The following is a 15,607-nucleotide window of genomic DNA, read 5'->3' as shown; positions in this document are numbered from 1 at the left end:
CCTGATACAAACTGCCTCTCTTAATCTGCCTCAATTTCATCAGTGTAAAGAAAAATATAAGAGGTTTGATTATTAAAGTTTGAGAGGCTGAACGTTGACTCAGCAACTGTGTGCTAGTGTGACAATAGACTGCAGGGCAACAGAGTACCCCCTTCCAGAAATGTTTGTTTTCAAGACTTCAAAGAACCTTTGAGTTTTAAGGTATTTTTTGACTTGTCACAGTAGATAATGCTTCTGCTTTGGGTATCTTTCAAATGTATGTATGCATCCTACTTGATGATGCTAACACGGAACAACATCCTGTACTTGAATTTGTTTAAGTAAAAGGCATTTGTCTAAAGCCTTGCAGTTACTGAATTAATTCATTGTTCCTCAAATGAGTTTATCGGATAGCTTATAAACAGCCTTATCTCAGACAAGTGAATGTTTCTTGTACTTATTTTAAAAGCATTTATCTCTCCCAGTGCTGTACACAGTTAAAGTTAAAAGCTATTTTTAAATAACATGCATATAGGTAGCTTCAGTTTTTCAGATGCTATATTTTCAGTGTTCTATTTAGGCAGGTGTACAAGGTTTTTCTAAGGGAAATCTCTATTGCATGTTTGGACATCAGCACTCTTTGTGAATTTTACATTCTTCCACATTTGAGAAACTTGGCTGTATGGTATTTACTGTTGTGTACTGCAATAAACTTAGGCTTTGAAAGTAATTTCAGTTTTATTGAAGTATATCAACTAATTCAAAGCGATATGAGGTGTTACTGTGTAATATAGTCTTCAGACTATATAAATATGGTAATATTTCCTAAGCGCCAAAAGGGAGTTCGGTCTTAATTGAAGATTTCTTATTCACCTTCTCCTTGAGAATATAAGATGATTTATTTTTTTCTTATGCTTATATCTCCTTTATCCAACAGATGAAAATGTAAAATGGATTTGGTCTTTAGAGGATAGTAGCTTTATTATTTATCTAATGAAATACAGATGGGTAAGAAGTAATGGACTGTGAAGGAAGGTTGTTGTATTATTTTTACTTTAAAATCCTTCTAAACCTGTGAAAAATTCTTACAAATAAAGTTTTTGTTCTTGGGCATTTCCTGTGTGATCTTTAAGTTGGCAGTACAGTTACTCATGAAGTATATTCCTAGATTACCATTATGTGAGCAACCGTCCAGGTGTTTGAGAAAGTGTTGCGTTATAATGTATGACTTTATTTTTTTATTTCTTCAGTTATTTTCTTATAAAACACGAGTCTTAATTTGTTCAATTCTTCCCTTCTTTAGCCTATTTTAAGCTATGTTCTCTATGCATTGGTGGGTACGGTAGGCTTTGTGACCCATTACGTTCTGCCTCAACTCCGAAAGCAACTTCCTTGGCATTGCTTTTCTCACCCACTTCTGAAAACCAAGGAATACTATCAGTTTGAAGTCCGAAGTAAGTATCACTAATGACACTTTTTTAGTTTGCAGTAGTTGCTGACAAACTTCTGTTAATTTTTGACAGATTTCAACTTCTTGCTTTATTATTGTCACCAGCAGAATATTTGACGCCTGATTTAGTTATGTTTTAGTCGCTTGCTTCCTTGTACTTCAATTCTGTGGTGCTTTGAAGAGAATATGATACTATGTTGCATGTGCTGTATTATCACCTATTTTCAGAGCAGTCCCACTAAGATTTTGAAGACAAGTTTTTCTAAAAATTTAGGAAGTTGCTTCTTCAAAATGGTAGTTTTCAAGTGCTTCAGTGAAGCAGATACGGTGAACTCTGTTGGAGATTGCATCTTAGCATAAATTTGATTCTTACTGGTATTATTCACATGTTTAACAATTAATCTAACTGGGTACTTTTGTTTAATCATAAAATGGCTTACATCAGGAATTCAGATTCCCTGAATTTGATTTATAAGTACAATCTGATCTTTTTATTATCTCCTGACAGATGCTGCGCATGTTATGTGGTTTGAGAAGCTTCACATTTGGCTCCTTTTTATAGAGAAGAATGTTATCTATCCACTGATAGTCCTCAATGAGCTTAGTAGCAGTGCTAAGAGTATTGCTAGTCCAAAGAAACTGGATACTGAGTAAGTAGAAAAGGCTATCAAGTAATCTAAGTATGTGTCATGGTGGGAATTGAAATTGTGAGTTATGGAATTAGTGGGAAGACAGCTAATGCTATCGCCTGAACACTACATTTTTCTTCATTTCAAAGCTCGTGTAGAAATGAGTCACCTTGTTGGCTTTAAAGTAAATGGAATACTGCAGTTTTAAAATAGGAACCTACACAAAGGGAAATCTTTCAAATCATAGTATATACTATAAAGATTGGAAACTGCACAATTACGTAGCAGTGTGTTAGCAGAATTTCCTTGTTGATATGCAGAGTCTGTAATATTATTCAGAACGCAAATTCAAGATACTTAACATTATTTTTATAGTTTTGTGATCCATCAGTTACTATCTCTGAGGCTAAATAAATAGATTTTTAAAAAATCGCTGTCATTATGTTGCATTTCTCCCCATATGATCTAGGTCAGTATAGTCATGCAGGAAAATAATGATAATTGGTATACAGTAATGTCCTATTGCTGATTAACCTAGAGCACTTCCAGCAATTTTGCATTGTGATATTGATAACCTAAATTTAAGGCTTGATTTCTGTGGAGAAAACGGGCTACCTAATGTTACTTAGCAAGATTGTTTTACAAATAATGTTAATCCTTTGGTTAGTAACATCTAAAAGAAAAGTGAAGATGCCTTTTAGAATAAGTAAATGCTCGCATGCTACTACCATGTGAGACAAATGAATAAAATCCAAATATAAACCCCAAGTTTGGTGGAGATTGACATTGCATGGGAACAACAATTTAGGTGTTCTAAAAACATAGCCTTTCAGGCAGCAAATAAGTGACTGTTCTCTGCAAATTTCTACACAGGTTGGGTGCTTTAATGATCACAATAGCTGGCTTGAAGTTACTGCGTTCGTCATTCAGTAGCCCAACGTGCCAGTACGTCACTGTTATTTTCACAGTGCTCTTCTTTACTTTTGATTACAAAAGTTTTACTGAGACCATGCTGCTAGATCTCTTCTTCATGTCCATACTCTTCAGCAAGGTAACTTTTAACTCTGTGTGTTTCAGGTCATCAAAAAGGGAAAACTGGTTGTACCCTTAACTGATAGCTCACCTTCAGATCGTTAGTTAGTCATGTTGGCACTTTTAGAGTACTTACATCATATTGATTAGACTTCTTCTCAAAGCACTTTCTGTTTGCTTGAGACAGCATGCGAGTCTTTCTAAAAATCTCATGAGTTTATGTTAGTAGAACAATGTAGTGCATAATAATGTGACTTGCTTCATCATTGCATCTTTATTGTAAGTCCAAAGGCTTCTTGTATACCAGCAAGAACCCTAGGGGTACCAGTTAACTCCTCAGGATGTTTATTGTACTCCAAAGTATGTTGATTTTCAGCAAAAATTCTTATTTTTTTTTTTTCTTCTTTCCTGCAGCTTTGGGAACTCTTTTATAAATTGAGATTTGTATATACCTACATTGCTCCCTGGCAGATAACATGGGGATCTGCCTTTCATGCTTTTGCTCAGCCCTTTGCTGTGCCACGTATCCTTTGTATTGGTGAATTTTTGGGGATGGGGGAAGGCATTTATTTATACATTCTGAATGTTATAATGATTATGTATTATGAGATACATCTCATGAATGAGCAGGTTTGTCCAATGAACGTTTACGAAAAACCATGCATGCTTCCTACCTTGCTACACTATGAAAAGCCGTACAGCAGCAGATAAAGTAGGAACAGAATTCTAACATGAGAAGCATAGGAATTAAACAACTGGGAAAAAGTTTTGCTTTGATGCACCGTTCCTTTTTTCAAGAGTCACTAACCACATGATTTCAGATTTTGAGTTTTGCTTGTGTAGGCTGGATTGAATAGAGTGTTGATTTAATATCTTGTTAGACTTGGTGGTAATTATCTGAAAATTCTACAGCAAATACCATTACCTATTTCTGTTTATAAAAGCAAAAATAATCCCTTTGACAACTGGAGAAGCTGTAAAGATACTTCGCTGCAGAAAATTTCTTGGAGACTGTTTTGGTGTTTTTTGGTTTTTGTTTTTTTTTTTTCTTACTTGGTGTCGCTGTGTACTTGTTGTTATAGAAGCTTGATGAAAGTTTTTACTGCCTGGCTTTCCTTAATCTTGTTATCCTACAGATTCTGCAATGTTATTTGTCCAAGCAGCTGTGTCAGCATTCTTCTCTACTCCACTGAATCCTTTCCTGGGAAGTGCAATATTTATCACTTCTTATGCCAGACCTGTCAAATTCTGGGAAAGAGACTACAAGTAGGTGAAATAAGACCTTTAAAGATCATATCCTTTGTTTTCTTTAAATGTGGAGCTAGGGCTAAATGAGTGTTCAGCTTGAAGCACTGCTGTCTTATTTTCCCTGAAGAAGATTAGAGCACTGATCAATGGGCTAATAGGCAGCCCATTCTAGCACTCTTTCAGAAAAATGTTTTTCCTGATGTCCAACCCAAACTTCTCCTGGTGCAACTTTAGGCCAATCCTCTAGTCCTATTGCTAGTTACATGGGGAAAGTGCTGAATCCCACCTCAACACAGCATCCTTTCATGTAGTTGTAGAGAGCAATAAGGTCTCCTCTGAGCATTAATCCCAGTTCCCTCAGCCACTCCTCATTCGGCTTGTGCTCTAGACCCCTCAGCAGCTTCATTGCCCTGGGTCCAGGGCCTCAATGTCTTTCTAGTAGTGAGGGACCCAAAACTGGGCACGGTACTCAAGGCGTGGCCTAATTAGGGCTGAGTACAGAGGGATATAAAATAGTTGAAGAGGAAAAAAGAAAAATTTGTAGAAATATTTCACTGGGAATATTTTTATTAATTTCTGTTCATAGAAGTTCTTCCTTTAGGTTTTCTTGCAATAATAAATTCCATTAAGAACACTTCATTTTAATTTCAGCACAAAGCGTGTGGATCACTCAAATACAAGATTGGCTTCGCAGCTTGATCGAAATCCAGGTAGCTTTCTTAGGCTGACTTGTTTTTATAATGTTTTTGTTATGCGCATTCTAACACGCTCACAAGGAACAAAGGTACAAATGTCTGTTTTTTATAGGATTTGTGATCAGTTTGTCCTATGATTTTACTTTCTTTTCCCAAAACCCATTGGACCTTTGCCATCTCCTGTTATTTTTTTCTTCATCATCTCTCTCCTTACTTCATTATTTACTTTTCTATGCACTTCTGTTTCCTTCCTACCTTTGTGTATCTCTGCTTTGCTTTTTCTTCATCTGTAATCGCAGCATTAAGTTGTTCTGCTTCTTTATTCTTAAGTAACCAAAAAGCTAAACGTGATTTGAGGATGTCTCAATGTCATGGTGATGAGACCTATACATCAGTTGTTTCTGAGATACTTCTGTGCATGTTTGCTTTTGCACATTATTATATGGAATAGACTGGTGAGAGTGGCATGAGCTAAACTGAAAGAATAACTTAGAAAACAGAGGAGAAAAGGAAAAATTTTGATCAAAAGTATTGAACTTCACTTAGCAGTTATTTGGAGTAGTTGTCTTAAGAGCTGGGGTAGGAGGAGAGGGCATGAGGTTGATAGCCTTGAAACAGTGCTGTTAAGAAAAATGTAAGACTCACTGTGGACTGATAATTGACATTCCAGCTTGAGTTTCTCTGCAGATGTAAGGATGATAACCAAGATTCAATCTTCCCCTAGGTTCAGATGATAACAATCTGAATTCAATCTTCTATGAACATTTAACCCGTTCCCTTCAGCACAGCCTATGTGGAGATTTGTTGTTGGGTCGATGGGGAAACTACAGTACTGGGGACTGCTTCATTCTTGCCTCTGACTACCTCAATGCACTAGTACACCTTATAGAGATAGGAAATGGCTTGGTCACCTTCCAGCTGAGAGGGCTTGAATTCAGAGGTGAGTGTGTTGCCCTCCCTTAACTGACTATACCACAAACCAGTCTTTTGGTCTGAAAACTAAAGTTATTTTCTGTTCCATCCTATAAATTATCTGTTTTGAAAATTGAGCTTCAGGACCTTTTTATGTCCTCTAGCTCCTGAGGAAAAATAGCCTCTAACAGTTCTGATGCTAAGTTTCTCTTTACTTTTAATGCAATGTGGCTATGATAACTGATTTGTAATGCTACCTGATCAGAATGTGTGATCCTACACTGATAAATTAAACTATTCAAATCTGTTGCTACAGAAACATTAATTGGACACTAATATGATTTCTAAACACTTGTAAATGCAAGTCAACTTTAAAACAATAGTATGAAGCATTTAATTGTTTGTTTTGTTTTAATTACTTTCTCTTTCCTAAGGAACTTATTGTCAGCAAAGAGAAGTAGAGGCCATCACTGAAGGCGTAGAGGAAGATGAAGGTTTCTGTTGCTGTGAACCTGGTCACCTTCCTCACATGCTTTCCTTTAATGCTGCATTTGGGCAGCGTTGGCTGGCTTGGGAGGTGCTTGTGACGAAGTATGTTCTGGAGGGTTATAGTATCACAGACAACAGTGCAGCATCCATGCTGCAAGTCTTTGATCTCCGGAAAATTCTCACCACTTACTATGTGAAGGTATGAGTCAAATAACTATGAACTCTGGGGGAGCAAGGCTGGGTTGTAGCTGGGAGTGGGTTAGTGCCTTCCAGCAGTTTTCATGGATGTGTTATGAATTATAGCTTTGTAAACAGCTTCATCACAGGAGGCCAGAATTTGCTGTATTGACAATTATTTGATATTTGGTTGTAAGAGCAGAATAACAGCCAAGAGAGAAGATGTTGTTTCCTGCCAAAACTGGACTAGAAACTGAAAGGCTAATTACCAAAATGTAGTTGCCCCTGTAAATGAAATGGTAACTGGTACAATTCTCTTGGAAAGGGCCAAAGCCATCTCTTTATTTTTTTGTCTGTTAAATCTGCAAGTTTTCTGTGTAGACCTTAGATCCCTTACATGATCTATTTCCCTATTTGTGATCTGTCGTGAAAAATTTGAAGTTTAACTTTTTCTGATACATTCACACAAAAAGCTTTTCTCCAAATGTAACTGTCTTAAGCTGCCTCATCTTTAAATTTAGTATTTTAATTATTTAGAAATATGCTATCCATGTTCGCTCAATAAAAAGTTCCCATTTACATGTTTTTCTGCAGTTATCCTGCCCCATCCCTTTTTCTTTCCCTTATTCCTTAAGTATGTGCTTTAAAAACTCTCAGGAGTCGTTGAAAATATTAGCATACAGTTCTGTATTGATTTTTGTGCCATTGAATTGGTGCATCTGGGAGCTAAGTAAACGATTGTGTATCATTTTTGTTCATTATAAAGAAAATCTGTGAATGAGTTGAAAAATTTTAGATTAATATTTTTTATTGTAATGCTGACTCATGGATTTTTAACTGCCATTTCAGGGAATCATCTATTATGTCACAACTTCCCCCAAGTTAGAGGAGTGGTTAGCTAATGAGACAATGCAGGAAGGATTGCGGTTGTGCACAGACCGCAATTACGTTGATGTAGACCCAACATTTAACCCCAATATTGATGAAGATTATGACCACCGTCTAGCAGGAATCTCAAGAGAGAGTTTCTGTATGATTTATTTGAACTGGATAGAATACTGCTGCTCTCGAAGAGAAAAGGTAGGCCATGAATATGTGAGGATAGATATTCATTATTCAAGAATTGTCTCATTTTTTCCTTGTTGCCTTGGATTAGTTTTTTAATACTGATCTTTTAGAAAATAAAAAATTGAAATGTTGTTTTGTTTTGACGTTCTACTCTAGATGCATGAATTTGAATAATTACTGTGTGTGATATGACCTGTCTGCTAGTGCCTTTTCAATTACCAGCTTGAAAGAATCAGCTGAAATTTAGCCAACCATTTGTCTGTGAGAAGTGTGTTTATAGAACTGATGCCGCATATTTAGGTGTCAGTGTTTACCAATCAACCCTAATATAATCTAGTGACAGGTTTTTATAAGATTGCCAACTTTGTTAGTGATTATTATATGTCTGTTTTTACAGATATGTAGAATAATTGTGATTTTTATTTTAAAAGGATTTCATAGTGAAAGTCTGGATAGAGTAGCTCGCGGGGTAGGTACACGCACAAGGCTTATGTACCTTTGTATGCATTTGGGTGTTTTATTCCTTAGAGCAGTTTTTTAATGTTGAATCTTTAATTCTGCTTACATTTTTTTTTTCTTTTTCTTTTTACTGCAAGCCACTGGATTCAAGTAAAGACTCACCCCTGGTTACACTGTGTTATGGGCTTTGTGTTCTGGGGCGGAGAGCATTGGGAACAGCTTCACATCATATGTCTAGGTAATAAAATCTTGTTTTAAGCTCTGCTTCCTCTGAGATTTCCTCTGAGATCCTAGATATTACATGCTGGATGAGTACCTCTTCAGGAAAGATGATGATAGTTAATTTCATCCTTCCTTAAACTGAACAGATAAGCTGTGTGACCTGTCTTCAGTAAAACATAACCAAAGAACAGCACATGAGGGAAAACTGGAATTTGAGTATTTTGTTATATAGAACAACTGAGAGGTGAACATGCTGATGTGACTACGCTTCACTGACAACCAATAGAAAGAACTCAAAACTGATTGAGTTCTGAAAGTAAAAACAATTTTTCTTCAGTTTGGTGGAAACATTCTTCTGAGTACCAGTGAGCTTCCCCAAGATCTTAGAGATATGCAGTCACAGAAGTGATCAGAGCATTTGATTTTTTCCCTAGACTCCATTAGCTTAGTAAAAGTAAATGATGCCACAAAGTATGAGTAATCAATCAAGACTTGATTTACTGCTAAAATATCCACAACTGAGGCTACATCTCCTTCTTGTTTGGTCCACTGAGGTGTTGTGCTCCTCAGAAAGTCTTTTAATAATCTTCAGAGTAAAATCAGGCATTCCATAGTGCTCCTGTTCACTTGAGTCCGTGTAAATATAATCTCTTGCCTATATAGATAATTCATCCTCACTTTAGTGCACATAGGCACTCTGTGTCAAGACTTTATTTATACAAATGCTCACTTTTATTTTCCCTTTTGTCTTCTCTCTTATTTATAGAGAGGAATGGTCTTGTCCCTTTACCTACAGCTTTGTATCTTCTTACCTTATTAATTACATGGATAATTCTTTCTTCCCTCCACAGTAACCTGGAATCCTTCTTGTATGGCTTGCATGCCCTTTTTAAGGGCGACTTCCGTATATCTTCAATTAGGGATGAATGGATCTTTGCTGACATGGAATTGCTGAGGAAAGTTGTGGTTCCTGGAATACGAATGTCACTTAAACTACATCAGGTGAGGAATGTCTTGTCCATAGTCACTGTCAAACCTTAATGCTGAGATACCAGATCCAAGTTTCCAGGAAAATTGGGGAGATCAAAATTAGAATGCATAGCTTCAGAAAAAGAGGACACTAAAGGGGAGGGGTATGTGACAGAAGCAGACAACTGAAAATGGGTGAATATCGTGTCATGTCCTTCATCCCTGGATGTTCAGGGTCAGGCCAGATGGGACTTGAAGCAACCTAGTTTGTCCTTGCCTATTACAGGAGGATTGGAACTGGGTGGTCTTAAAGGTCCCTTCCTAGTAAAACTGTTCCGCAGTTCTATAAGTATAGGGTAAAATTCAACCGAATAAATAAAAGGCTGGTCCTTTGAATCATTCCTTTTTAGGTTAAAGGGAGCAAACCTTTCCTGAGGTACAAGTTGTTTGCTTTTTATACATAGTTACATCAGAAATATCAGTCATAATTTACCAATTGTTCTTGGAAACAGGATCACTTCACTTCTCCAGATGAATATGATGATCCTTCTGTTCTCTATGAAGCCATAACAACCCATGAAGAAAATCTAGTTATAGCACACGAAGGGGACCCTGCTTGGCGGAGTGCTGTTCTTTCCAATTCTCCTTCCCTCCTCGCTCTGCGTCATGTGATGGATGATGGTACCAACGAGTACAAAATTATTATGCTAAATAAGCGCTATCTCAGTTTCAGGGTTATTAAGGTAAGCTTTGTGTATATTCCACAATGGTGGAATTAAGATATACCACTACATACTTTCACTCAAACAATTACTTCATTGTTACTGGCCTGTCACTGCTGGGGCAGCTTCTTCTACTACAGAAGTGTTTCATCGGGAAATCAGTTCCTGACTTCAAATGTTTTATTTCTCATTCAGTTCCTACACTCGCTTTATTCTTACTGCCCTTTCGTGAATATGAATGGTTGTAGTTCTGTAGTGCAATTACATATACACATGTAGAAGTCTACATATAGCAAAGCAGTCTAGTCATGTTTCTCTTGCTGACACAGCATTTACTTGTCTTGTCATTTATCTTTTACAGGTGAATAAGGAGTGTGTGCGTGGCCTGTGGGCAGGGCAACAACAGGAGCTTGTCTTCCTGCGTAATCGCAATCCAGAAAGAGGAAGCATTCAAAATGCAAAGCAAGCTCTGAGGAACATGATCAATTCCTCCTGTGACCAGCCAATTGGTTACCCAATCTATGTCTCACCTTTGACTACATCCTATTCAGACAGTCATGAACAGCTTAAGGAGATTCTTGGAGGAGCTATCAGCTTAGGAAATATCAGAAACTTCATAGTGTCTACATGGCATAGGTGAGCTGAGAAAGTGTGCTCACGAGTACATGTTTGTGTTCTTGTATGTCATTAACTAGTCTCATCCATGCTAACCAGGGCATATTTTTACTTCACTTCTGTTTCTTTATGACTGTGGCTGTAAAAACAACCACAGCAGTTTTGCATGGCATTTAGAAACATGTCCTTCCCAGTTTCAGGAGCTGGTCCCATAGTTGGAAAAGTCCTCTTGCTTTTCTGATGGTCGTATGTACACATAGACATCTACAGCACATCTAAACAGAACATATTCAACATGTGCTGCATTTACTGTAGTCTGTGGCATATGTCTTCTGTCACCAGCTGCTTGTCTGACATGTGGGTAGAGCAGCAGGTGAAAGTATAACACAAAATAGTATTTGGATCCAAGCTGTTCTGGATCCCAGGGGCAAAGGGAAAAAAAAAAAAAAAAAAAAAAAAAGGATTTCTTGGTGTATTTTCAGTGGGACCAAAAGAAAAAAATAATAAGTAGGAGTTGAAAGGAAGAAGGAACATGCTGTGTTGTGTGTCTGTATGAGGTTTACCAGTGAAAACAGTATAGTGAAAAGCCTGCATGATTATGTATGCTGGAAAATGTTGGTTGCCATCTGAATATTCAGAATTCACAGAAGACTTCGCAAGATGCAAATAATTGGAACATGTATTTGAAAATTGTGTTACTAAAAGTAACAAGAAACCAAATTAAAAAATATATATATATATTGCTTATCTAAATAAGTTTTTGCTGTATGAGACTGTGTATAACTAGTATGTTAAGGAGCATAATTTACTAAACTGTTGCAAAATAACAAGATATTCTTCAAGCATTCTGTATATAGAACTATTGATTTAGAGATTAGGTTTTTTTCTTCTCTCTTCCTGAGAGCTGCTTTATCTCAGCTCTCGGTTTATCATAGCTGTTATTTGAATGGCTGTCATGAAGAAACTTAACAGTCTCCCAGTAACTATGTTCATACTTGCAAAGCCTGTTGTGAGAAAATAGTGATCTCTTAAAAATCTCATTTAAAAAACCCCACAAAACTGACTTTACAGACTGTGCTGAGTGTGGCATTTCTTAGATTCCTTATGCTCATATGATGTGACTTAATGTTAATTGCATTGTGTTTTCAGACTAAGGAAGGGCTGTGGAGCTGGCTGTAACAGTGGTGGAAATATTGAAGATTCTGATGCTGGAGGTGGGGCTTCTTGCACAAGTAACAATGCCACTATCAATGAGTCGCAGAGCAGCGTGTCGCAAGGAGGAGTGAATGCACCTACAGGGCAGGGACCTGGAGCAGTACAGCACCCTCCTATGGCACCTCATCCTGGGACTCATCCCACTGCTCTTCCTGCAGCTCATCCACCAACTCATCCATCCACTCTGGGTAATGTTAAAATACCGCTATAACAATTTTTCACAAGTACAGTCTTGTAGCCAGAACTAGCCTCTCCATTCTTTGGATCTGGCCTAGGCTGAAAGAAAAGACTGAACAGACAGACATACAAATCTTGATTGTTGTTATTAACGCCTGCTTGGGTTCCTCTCACACTACAGTGCTGTTTTGTCCAATGGGAAGTTTCCAAGCAGAGACTTATCCTGTTGATTTTTAGTTATTTTCGCAAAACAGGCTACACAACTTTTTGCAACAAATCAGTACAGATTGATTCATCTGAAGACTTCTGTCTTATTGATTGTTAACATTAAACTTGATGGTTTTTAATGTCTTTGTATTTTTCTTACTTGTATACTGGAGTGGATCATTTATCTCAATTGTATTTTAGCTAAATCCTAATAGAATCTGTGCTGATCTGAAGTTAGTGAGGTGATAAGCAGTAAAACCAAGAAAAAGCTTTGCAAATGCTGCCTTTGCTCAGAGAATATAAATGTGCATGTAGCTGAACGCAGTGGGTTTTTTCTTTACGTAGCATGAGTACCTCTGCATCTCTGAAGAGGTTGATACAAGTTCTTTGTTTAGGAATGACACTAAATAATATTCATTAACTGCTATTTTTTACTTTAAAATTTTCTTAATGCTTAAAAACGTCTGCTCTAATGTTTTCTGATTCAGTCTGAGTCTCTGAACATCCATTCAAGCATATTAAGAATACTCACATTTTTGAAACACTGACATCTCTATCTCCTGTACTGTCTTCAGCATTGGGCACTTAAGTGTTAATGTTAAGAAACGAATTGCTAATGTGGTGAGAGCAAGGCTGAAGCATTTTTCAAGTGATTTGTCTCACAGGGATTGGGAATAGGATAGAACATGAGATTCTATAATAAAATGAGTGAAATGCACTCAACTGCTCTGCTATGTTAAGTGCAAGATACCTAATCCTACAATACCATTGTTTTAGTTGCTGTTGAATTAGACCCATCAATTTTGTATCTAATTGCTAAAACAATTCTGTATCATAAATCTAATGTATGTGGGAGGCTTGATCAAACTCTCCTGATTCTGTATCTTTTATTTTTAGGCACCAGTCACAGCTCTCATTCTGTGCAGTCAAGCCTTGTCAGACATTCCCCTGCCCGTGCCTCAGTAGCTAGCCATTCATCTTATTGCTACGGCAGTCGTCATTCATCTCTTCGCACATCCACAACAGGCTTTGTGCCTTGTCGGCGCTCTTCCACCAGTCAGATATCCCTTCGGAACCTCCCATCATCCATCCAGTCCCGCCTATCTATGGTGAACCAAATGGAACCTACTGGCCAGTCTGGAGTCAGCATGCAGCATGGTCTGCCCTCTTCCAGCAGCTCCAGCCAAAGCATCCCAGCCTGTAAACAGCATGCCCTTGTGGGCTTTCTAGGGACAGAAGGAGGGAGTAATGCGGCTGAAACTCAGTCAGCTGGTAATGCAAGCCCTGCAAATCAAATGCAAGCCAAAAAGGATGACGTTATTTACAGAATCCAGGTGAATAGTCCAGAAGAAAAAGTTAACCTGAATTTCCTTAGTCATGTGCTTTTGTTAGTGTTATTGTGTGTGTTGCTGAAATCATGACTTTTAAGTACATGCACAGTCTGATATGTCTCTGAATACAATAGTTGTGCAGTTACAAATGGGGAACTAATGTAAGGAAATGTTTTTCTGGACAGGCACTTTTGCTGCGTGTTTAGACGTCTCTGTTTATATTACTTACTTTATAATCCGGTAGTACAGGCTTGAGAATGTCAGCTGAACTCAGTTTTTCCTCCATGCTTAGTCTGGTTTTACTCATGATGATGCATAAAGCTAAAGAACTTCACCTGCAGTACTGAAAGCAACTAGTGTTCTTATTTTCTACCAAGTAGATTGTCCTCTAAAATAGGTGTTAAAAATGTCATTGCTTTCATTTTTACATGTGTATGTGTTCTTAAATGGTTATTGCTGCAAGGCTGGCTTATTGAACAGCAAACAGTATTCTGTTGATTAAGTTAATTATTGGCAGCCTTAGCAGTACTGTGAAAAATCCAGAAATGTTCTTGCCCTTGTAGCTTTCAGTAACTGCACATACATGTTCTTGGCTGTATATTACTGGGAAAGACCAAAAAGTATTTAATAGGTCAGGTCATGACAAACTTGACTTCATTGCTGATATCACCTCATTTTAGGGTAAACTAAGTCTTTGGTCATAGTTAACTAAGTTAGTTAATGTAAACAAAGTTAACTAATTTTACAGATTTCTGCTAAGTTCTTTTGTTTACAGACAAGGGCACTTCTATGAAACAGTTTCCTTCCTTTGTGTGAGGATGGCACAGACAAGGTTGCTGTATGTTATGGGATATTGGATGTTATGCAATTCTCTCTGTCCTTAAATAGAAAGTTTTCAGGAGTTTTCTCTTGCTGCTCCTATAGAAAGGCCAGTTAACTTCAAAACACAGGGTGGGTCTCAACAAACCATGCTAGTAGGAAAACAGCTTTTTAGCCTACTAGTGAATTCTCTAAGCCTATGTTTGTTAAGGTTTAATTCTCTGCAAGTGATGAGCCTAAACTAACAGTCTGACGTCACTAAACTTTCCCTTCTACTCGACCACGTGCCACCACTGTGTATTTTGAGTTGGTTTGGACCCTGCTGTGGACCATCATAACTGAAAGAAGGGCTGGGGAAGGGAGCCAGACAGCAGTGATCCAGTATATTGTCAACTGTGTCTGAAACCACAGCCCAATTTCCATCATTTCTGCTGCTCAAGTATTTTTGTAGCTTTTGCAGCATTGAAATCAGATATCGATTTCTGTGTGTTCGAGTCAGTTCTGTGGAAGTATGCAAAAGGTTACAGTTAATCCCCGTCTTTTAAATTTTGGCTGAACTAACAGTCAAAACTCAATTCCTACTTATAGTTAATGGATCCCAGTCAAGTACTGGAAGGGATCAACGTGTCAAAAAGGAAAGAGCTGCAGTGGCCAGATGAGGTGATACGGCTAAAAGCTGGAAGAAACAGCTGGAAAGACTGGAGTCCTCAGGAAGGCATGGAAGGCCATGTGAGTTTTTTTGTTTGTTTGTTTGTTTCAAAGTTGACAAGCTAATTTATTTAAAAGAAAAAAGTATCTTGGCAAGGCAGTCTGTCTGGGTGTCAAGGCTAATGATGTGCTAGTAGTAAGTTGGATCAGCAGCTGTCTTCTAAGTCACTGTTGCTGGAAGAGCAGTTCTAGAATCCTAATTTGGAGCAGAAGTGTATTTCTGCAACTGTATTGAAAAGTTACGAGATGATTCAAATATTGTCAGCCACTTCTTCCTTACCTTCTTCCTGCTCTTGTCATGAACTGTTACCTCAGGCATTCTGCTTAGTCATCCAGCCTTCATTTTCCTTTCCTTAAACTGTCAATCCCTTAGAAAATACTGAAGGTCAGTTTGCCAACCAGTCTTTAATTGAATGGTTAAAAGTATTTGGCTTTTAAATTACTCTGAAAATTGAGCCAAATTATCTTTGTTTTGTAATAAGTA

General features: G+C 37.6%; 1 protein-coding gene across 19 annotated transcripts in view; it reads left to right on the top strand.

The window, feature by feature from the left end:
• The window catches only part of PCNX1 (pecanex 1), a 75,484-nt gene that overhangs the window by 55,551 nt on the left and 4,326 nt on the right, over positions 1-15,607 (top strand). For all 19 annotated transcript variants that reach the window (XM_015864684.3, XM_085550332.1, XM_015864696.3 and 16 more), the window contains 16 exons: positions 1,283-1,433; positions 1,938-2,079; positions 2,932-3,109; positions 3,505-3,613; positions 4,227-4,356; positions 4,990-5,048; positions 5,758-5,973; positions 6,380-6,633; positions 7,461-7,691; positions 8,276-8,376; positions 9,212-9,362; positions 9,842-10,072; positions 10,413-10,687; positions 11,816-12,069; positions 13,163-13,599; positions 15,004-15,144. In XM_015864684.3, the coding sequence (XP_015720170.1) occupies positions 1,283-1,433; positions 1,938-2,079; positions 2,932-3,109; positions 3,505-3,613; positions 4,227-4,356; positions 4,990-5,048; positions 5,758-5,973; positions 6,380-6,633; positions 7,461-7,691; positions 8,276-8,376; positions 9,212-9,362; positions 9,842-10,072; positions 10,413-10,687; positions 11,816-12,069; positions 13,163-13,599; positions 15,004-15,144 (3,060 nt within the window). The remainder of the gene's footprint in view (positions 1-1,282; positions 1,434-1,937; positions 2,080-2,931; positions 3,110-3,504; positions 3,614-4,226; positions 4,357-4,989; positions 5,049-5,757; positions 5,974-6,379; positions 6,634-7,460; positions 7,692-8,275; positions 8,377-9,211; positions 9,363-9,841; positions 10,073-10,412; positions 10,688-11,815; positions 12,070-13,162; positions 13,600-15,003; positions 15,145-15,607) is intronic.

Source organism: Coturnix japonica, chromosome 5, assembly GCF_054131305.1.
Source record: "Coturnix japonica strain WE chromosome 5, WE-NBRP24, whole genome shotgun sequence".
Lineage (NCBI taxonomy): Eukaryota > Metazoa > Chordata > Aves > Galliformes > Phasianidae > Coturnix > Coturnix japonica.
This window is presented reverse-complemented; position numbering and strand designations above follow the sequence as displayed.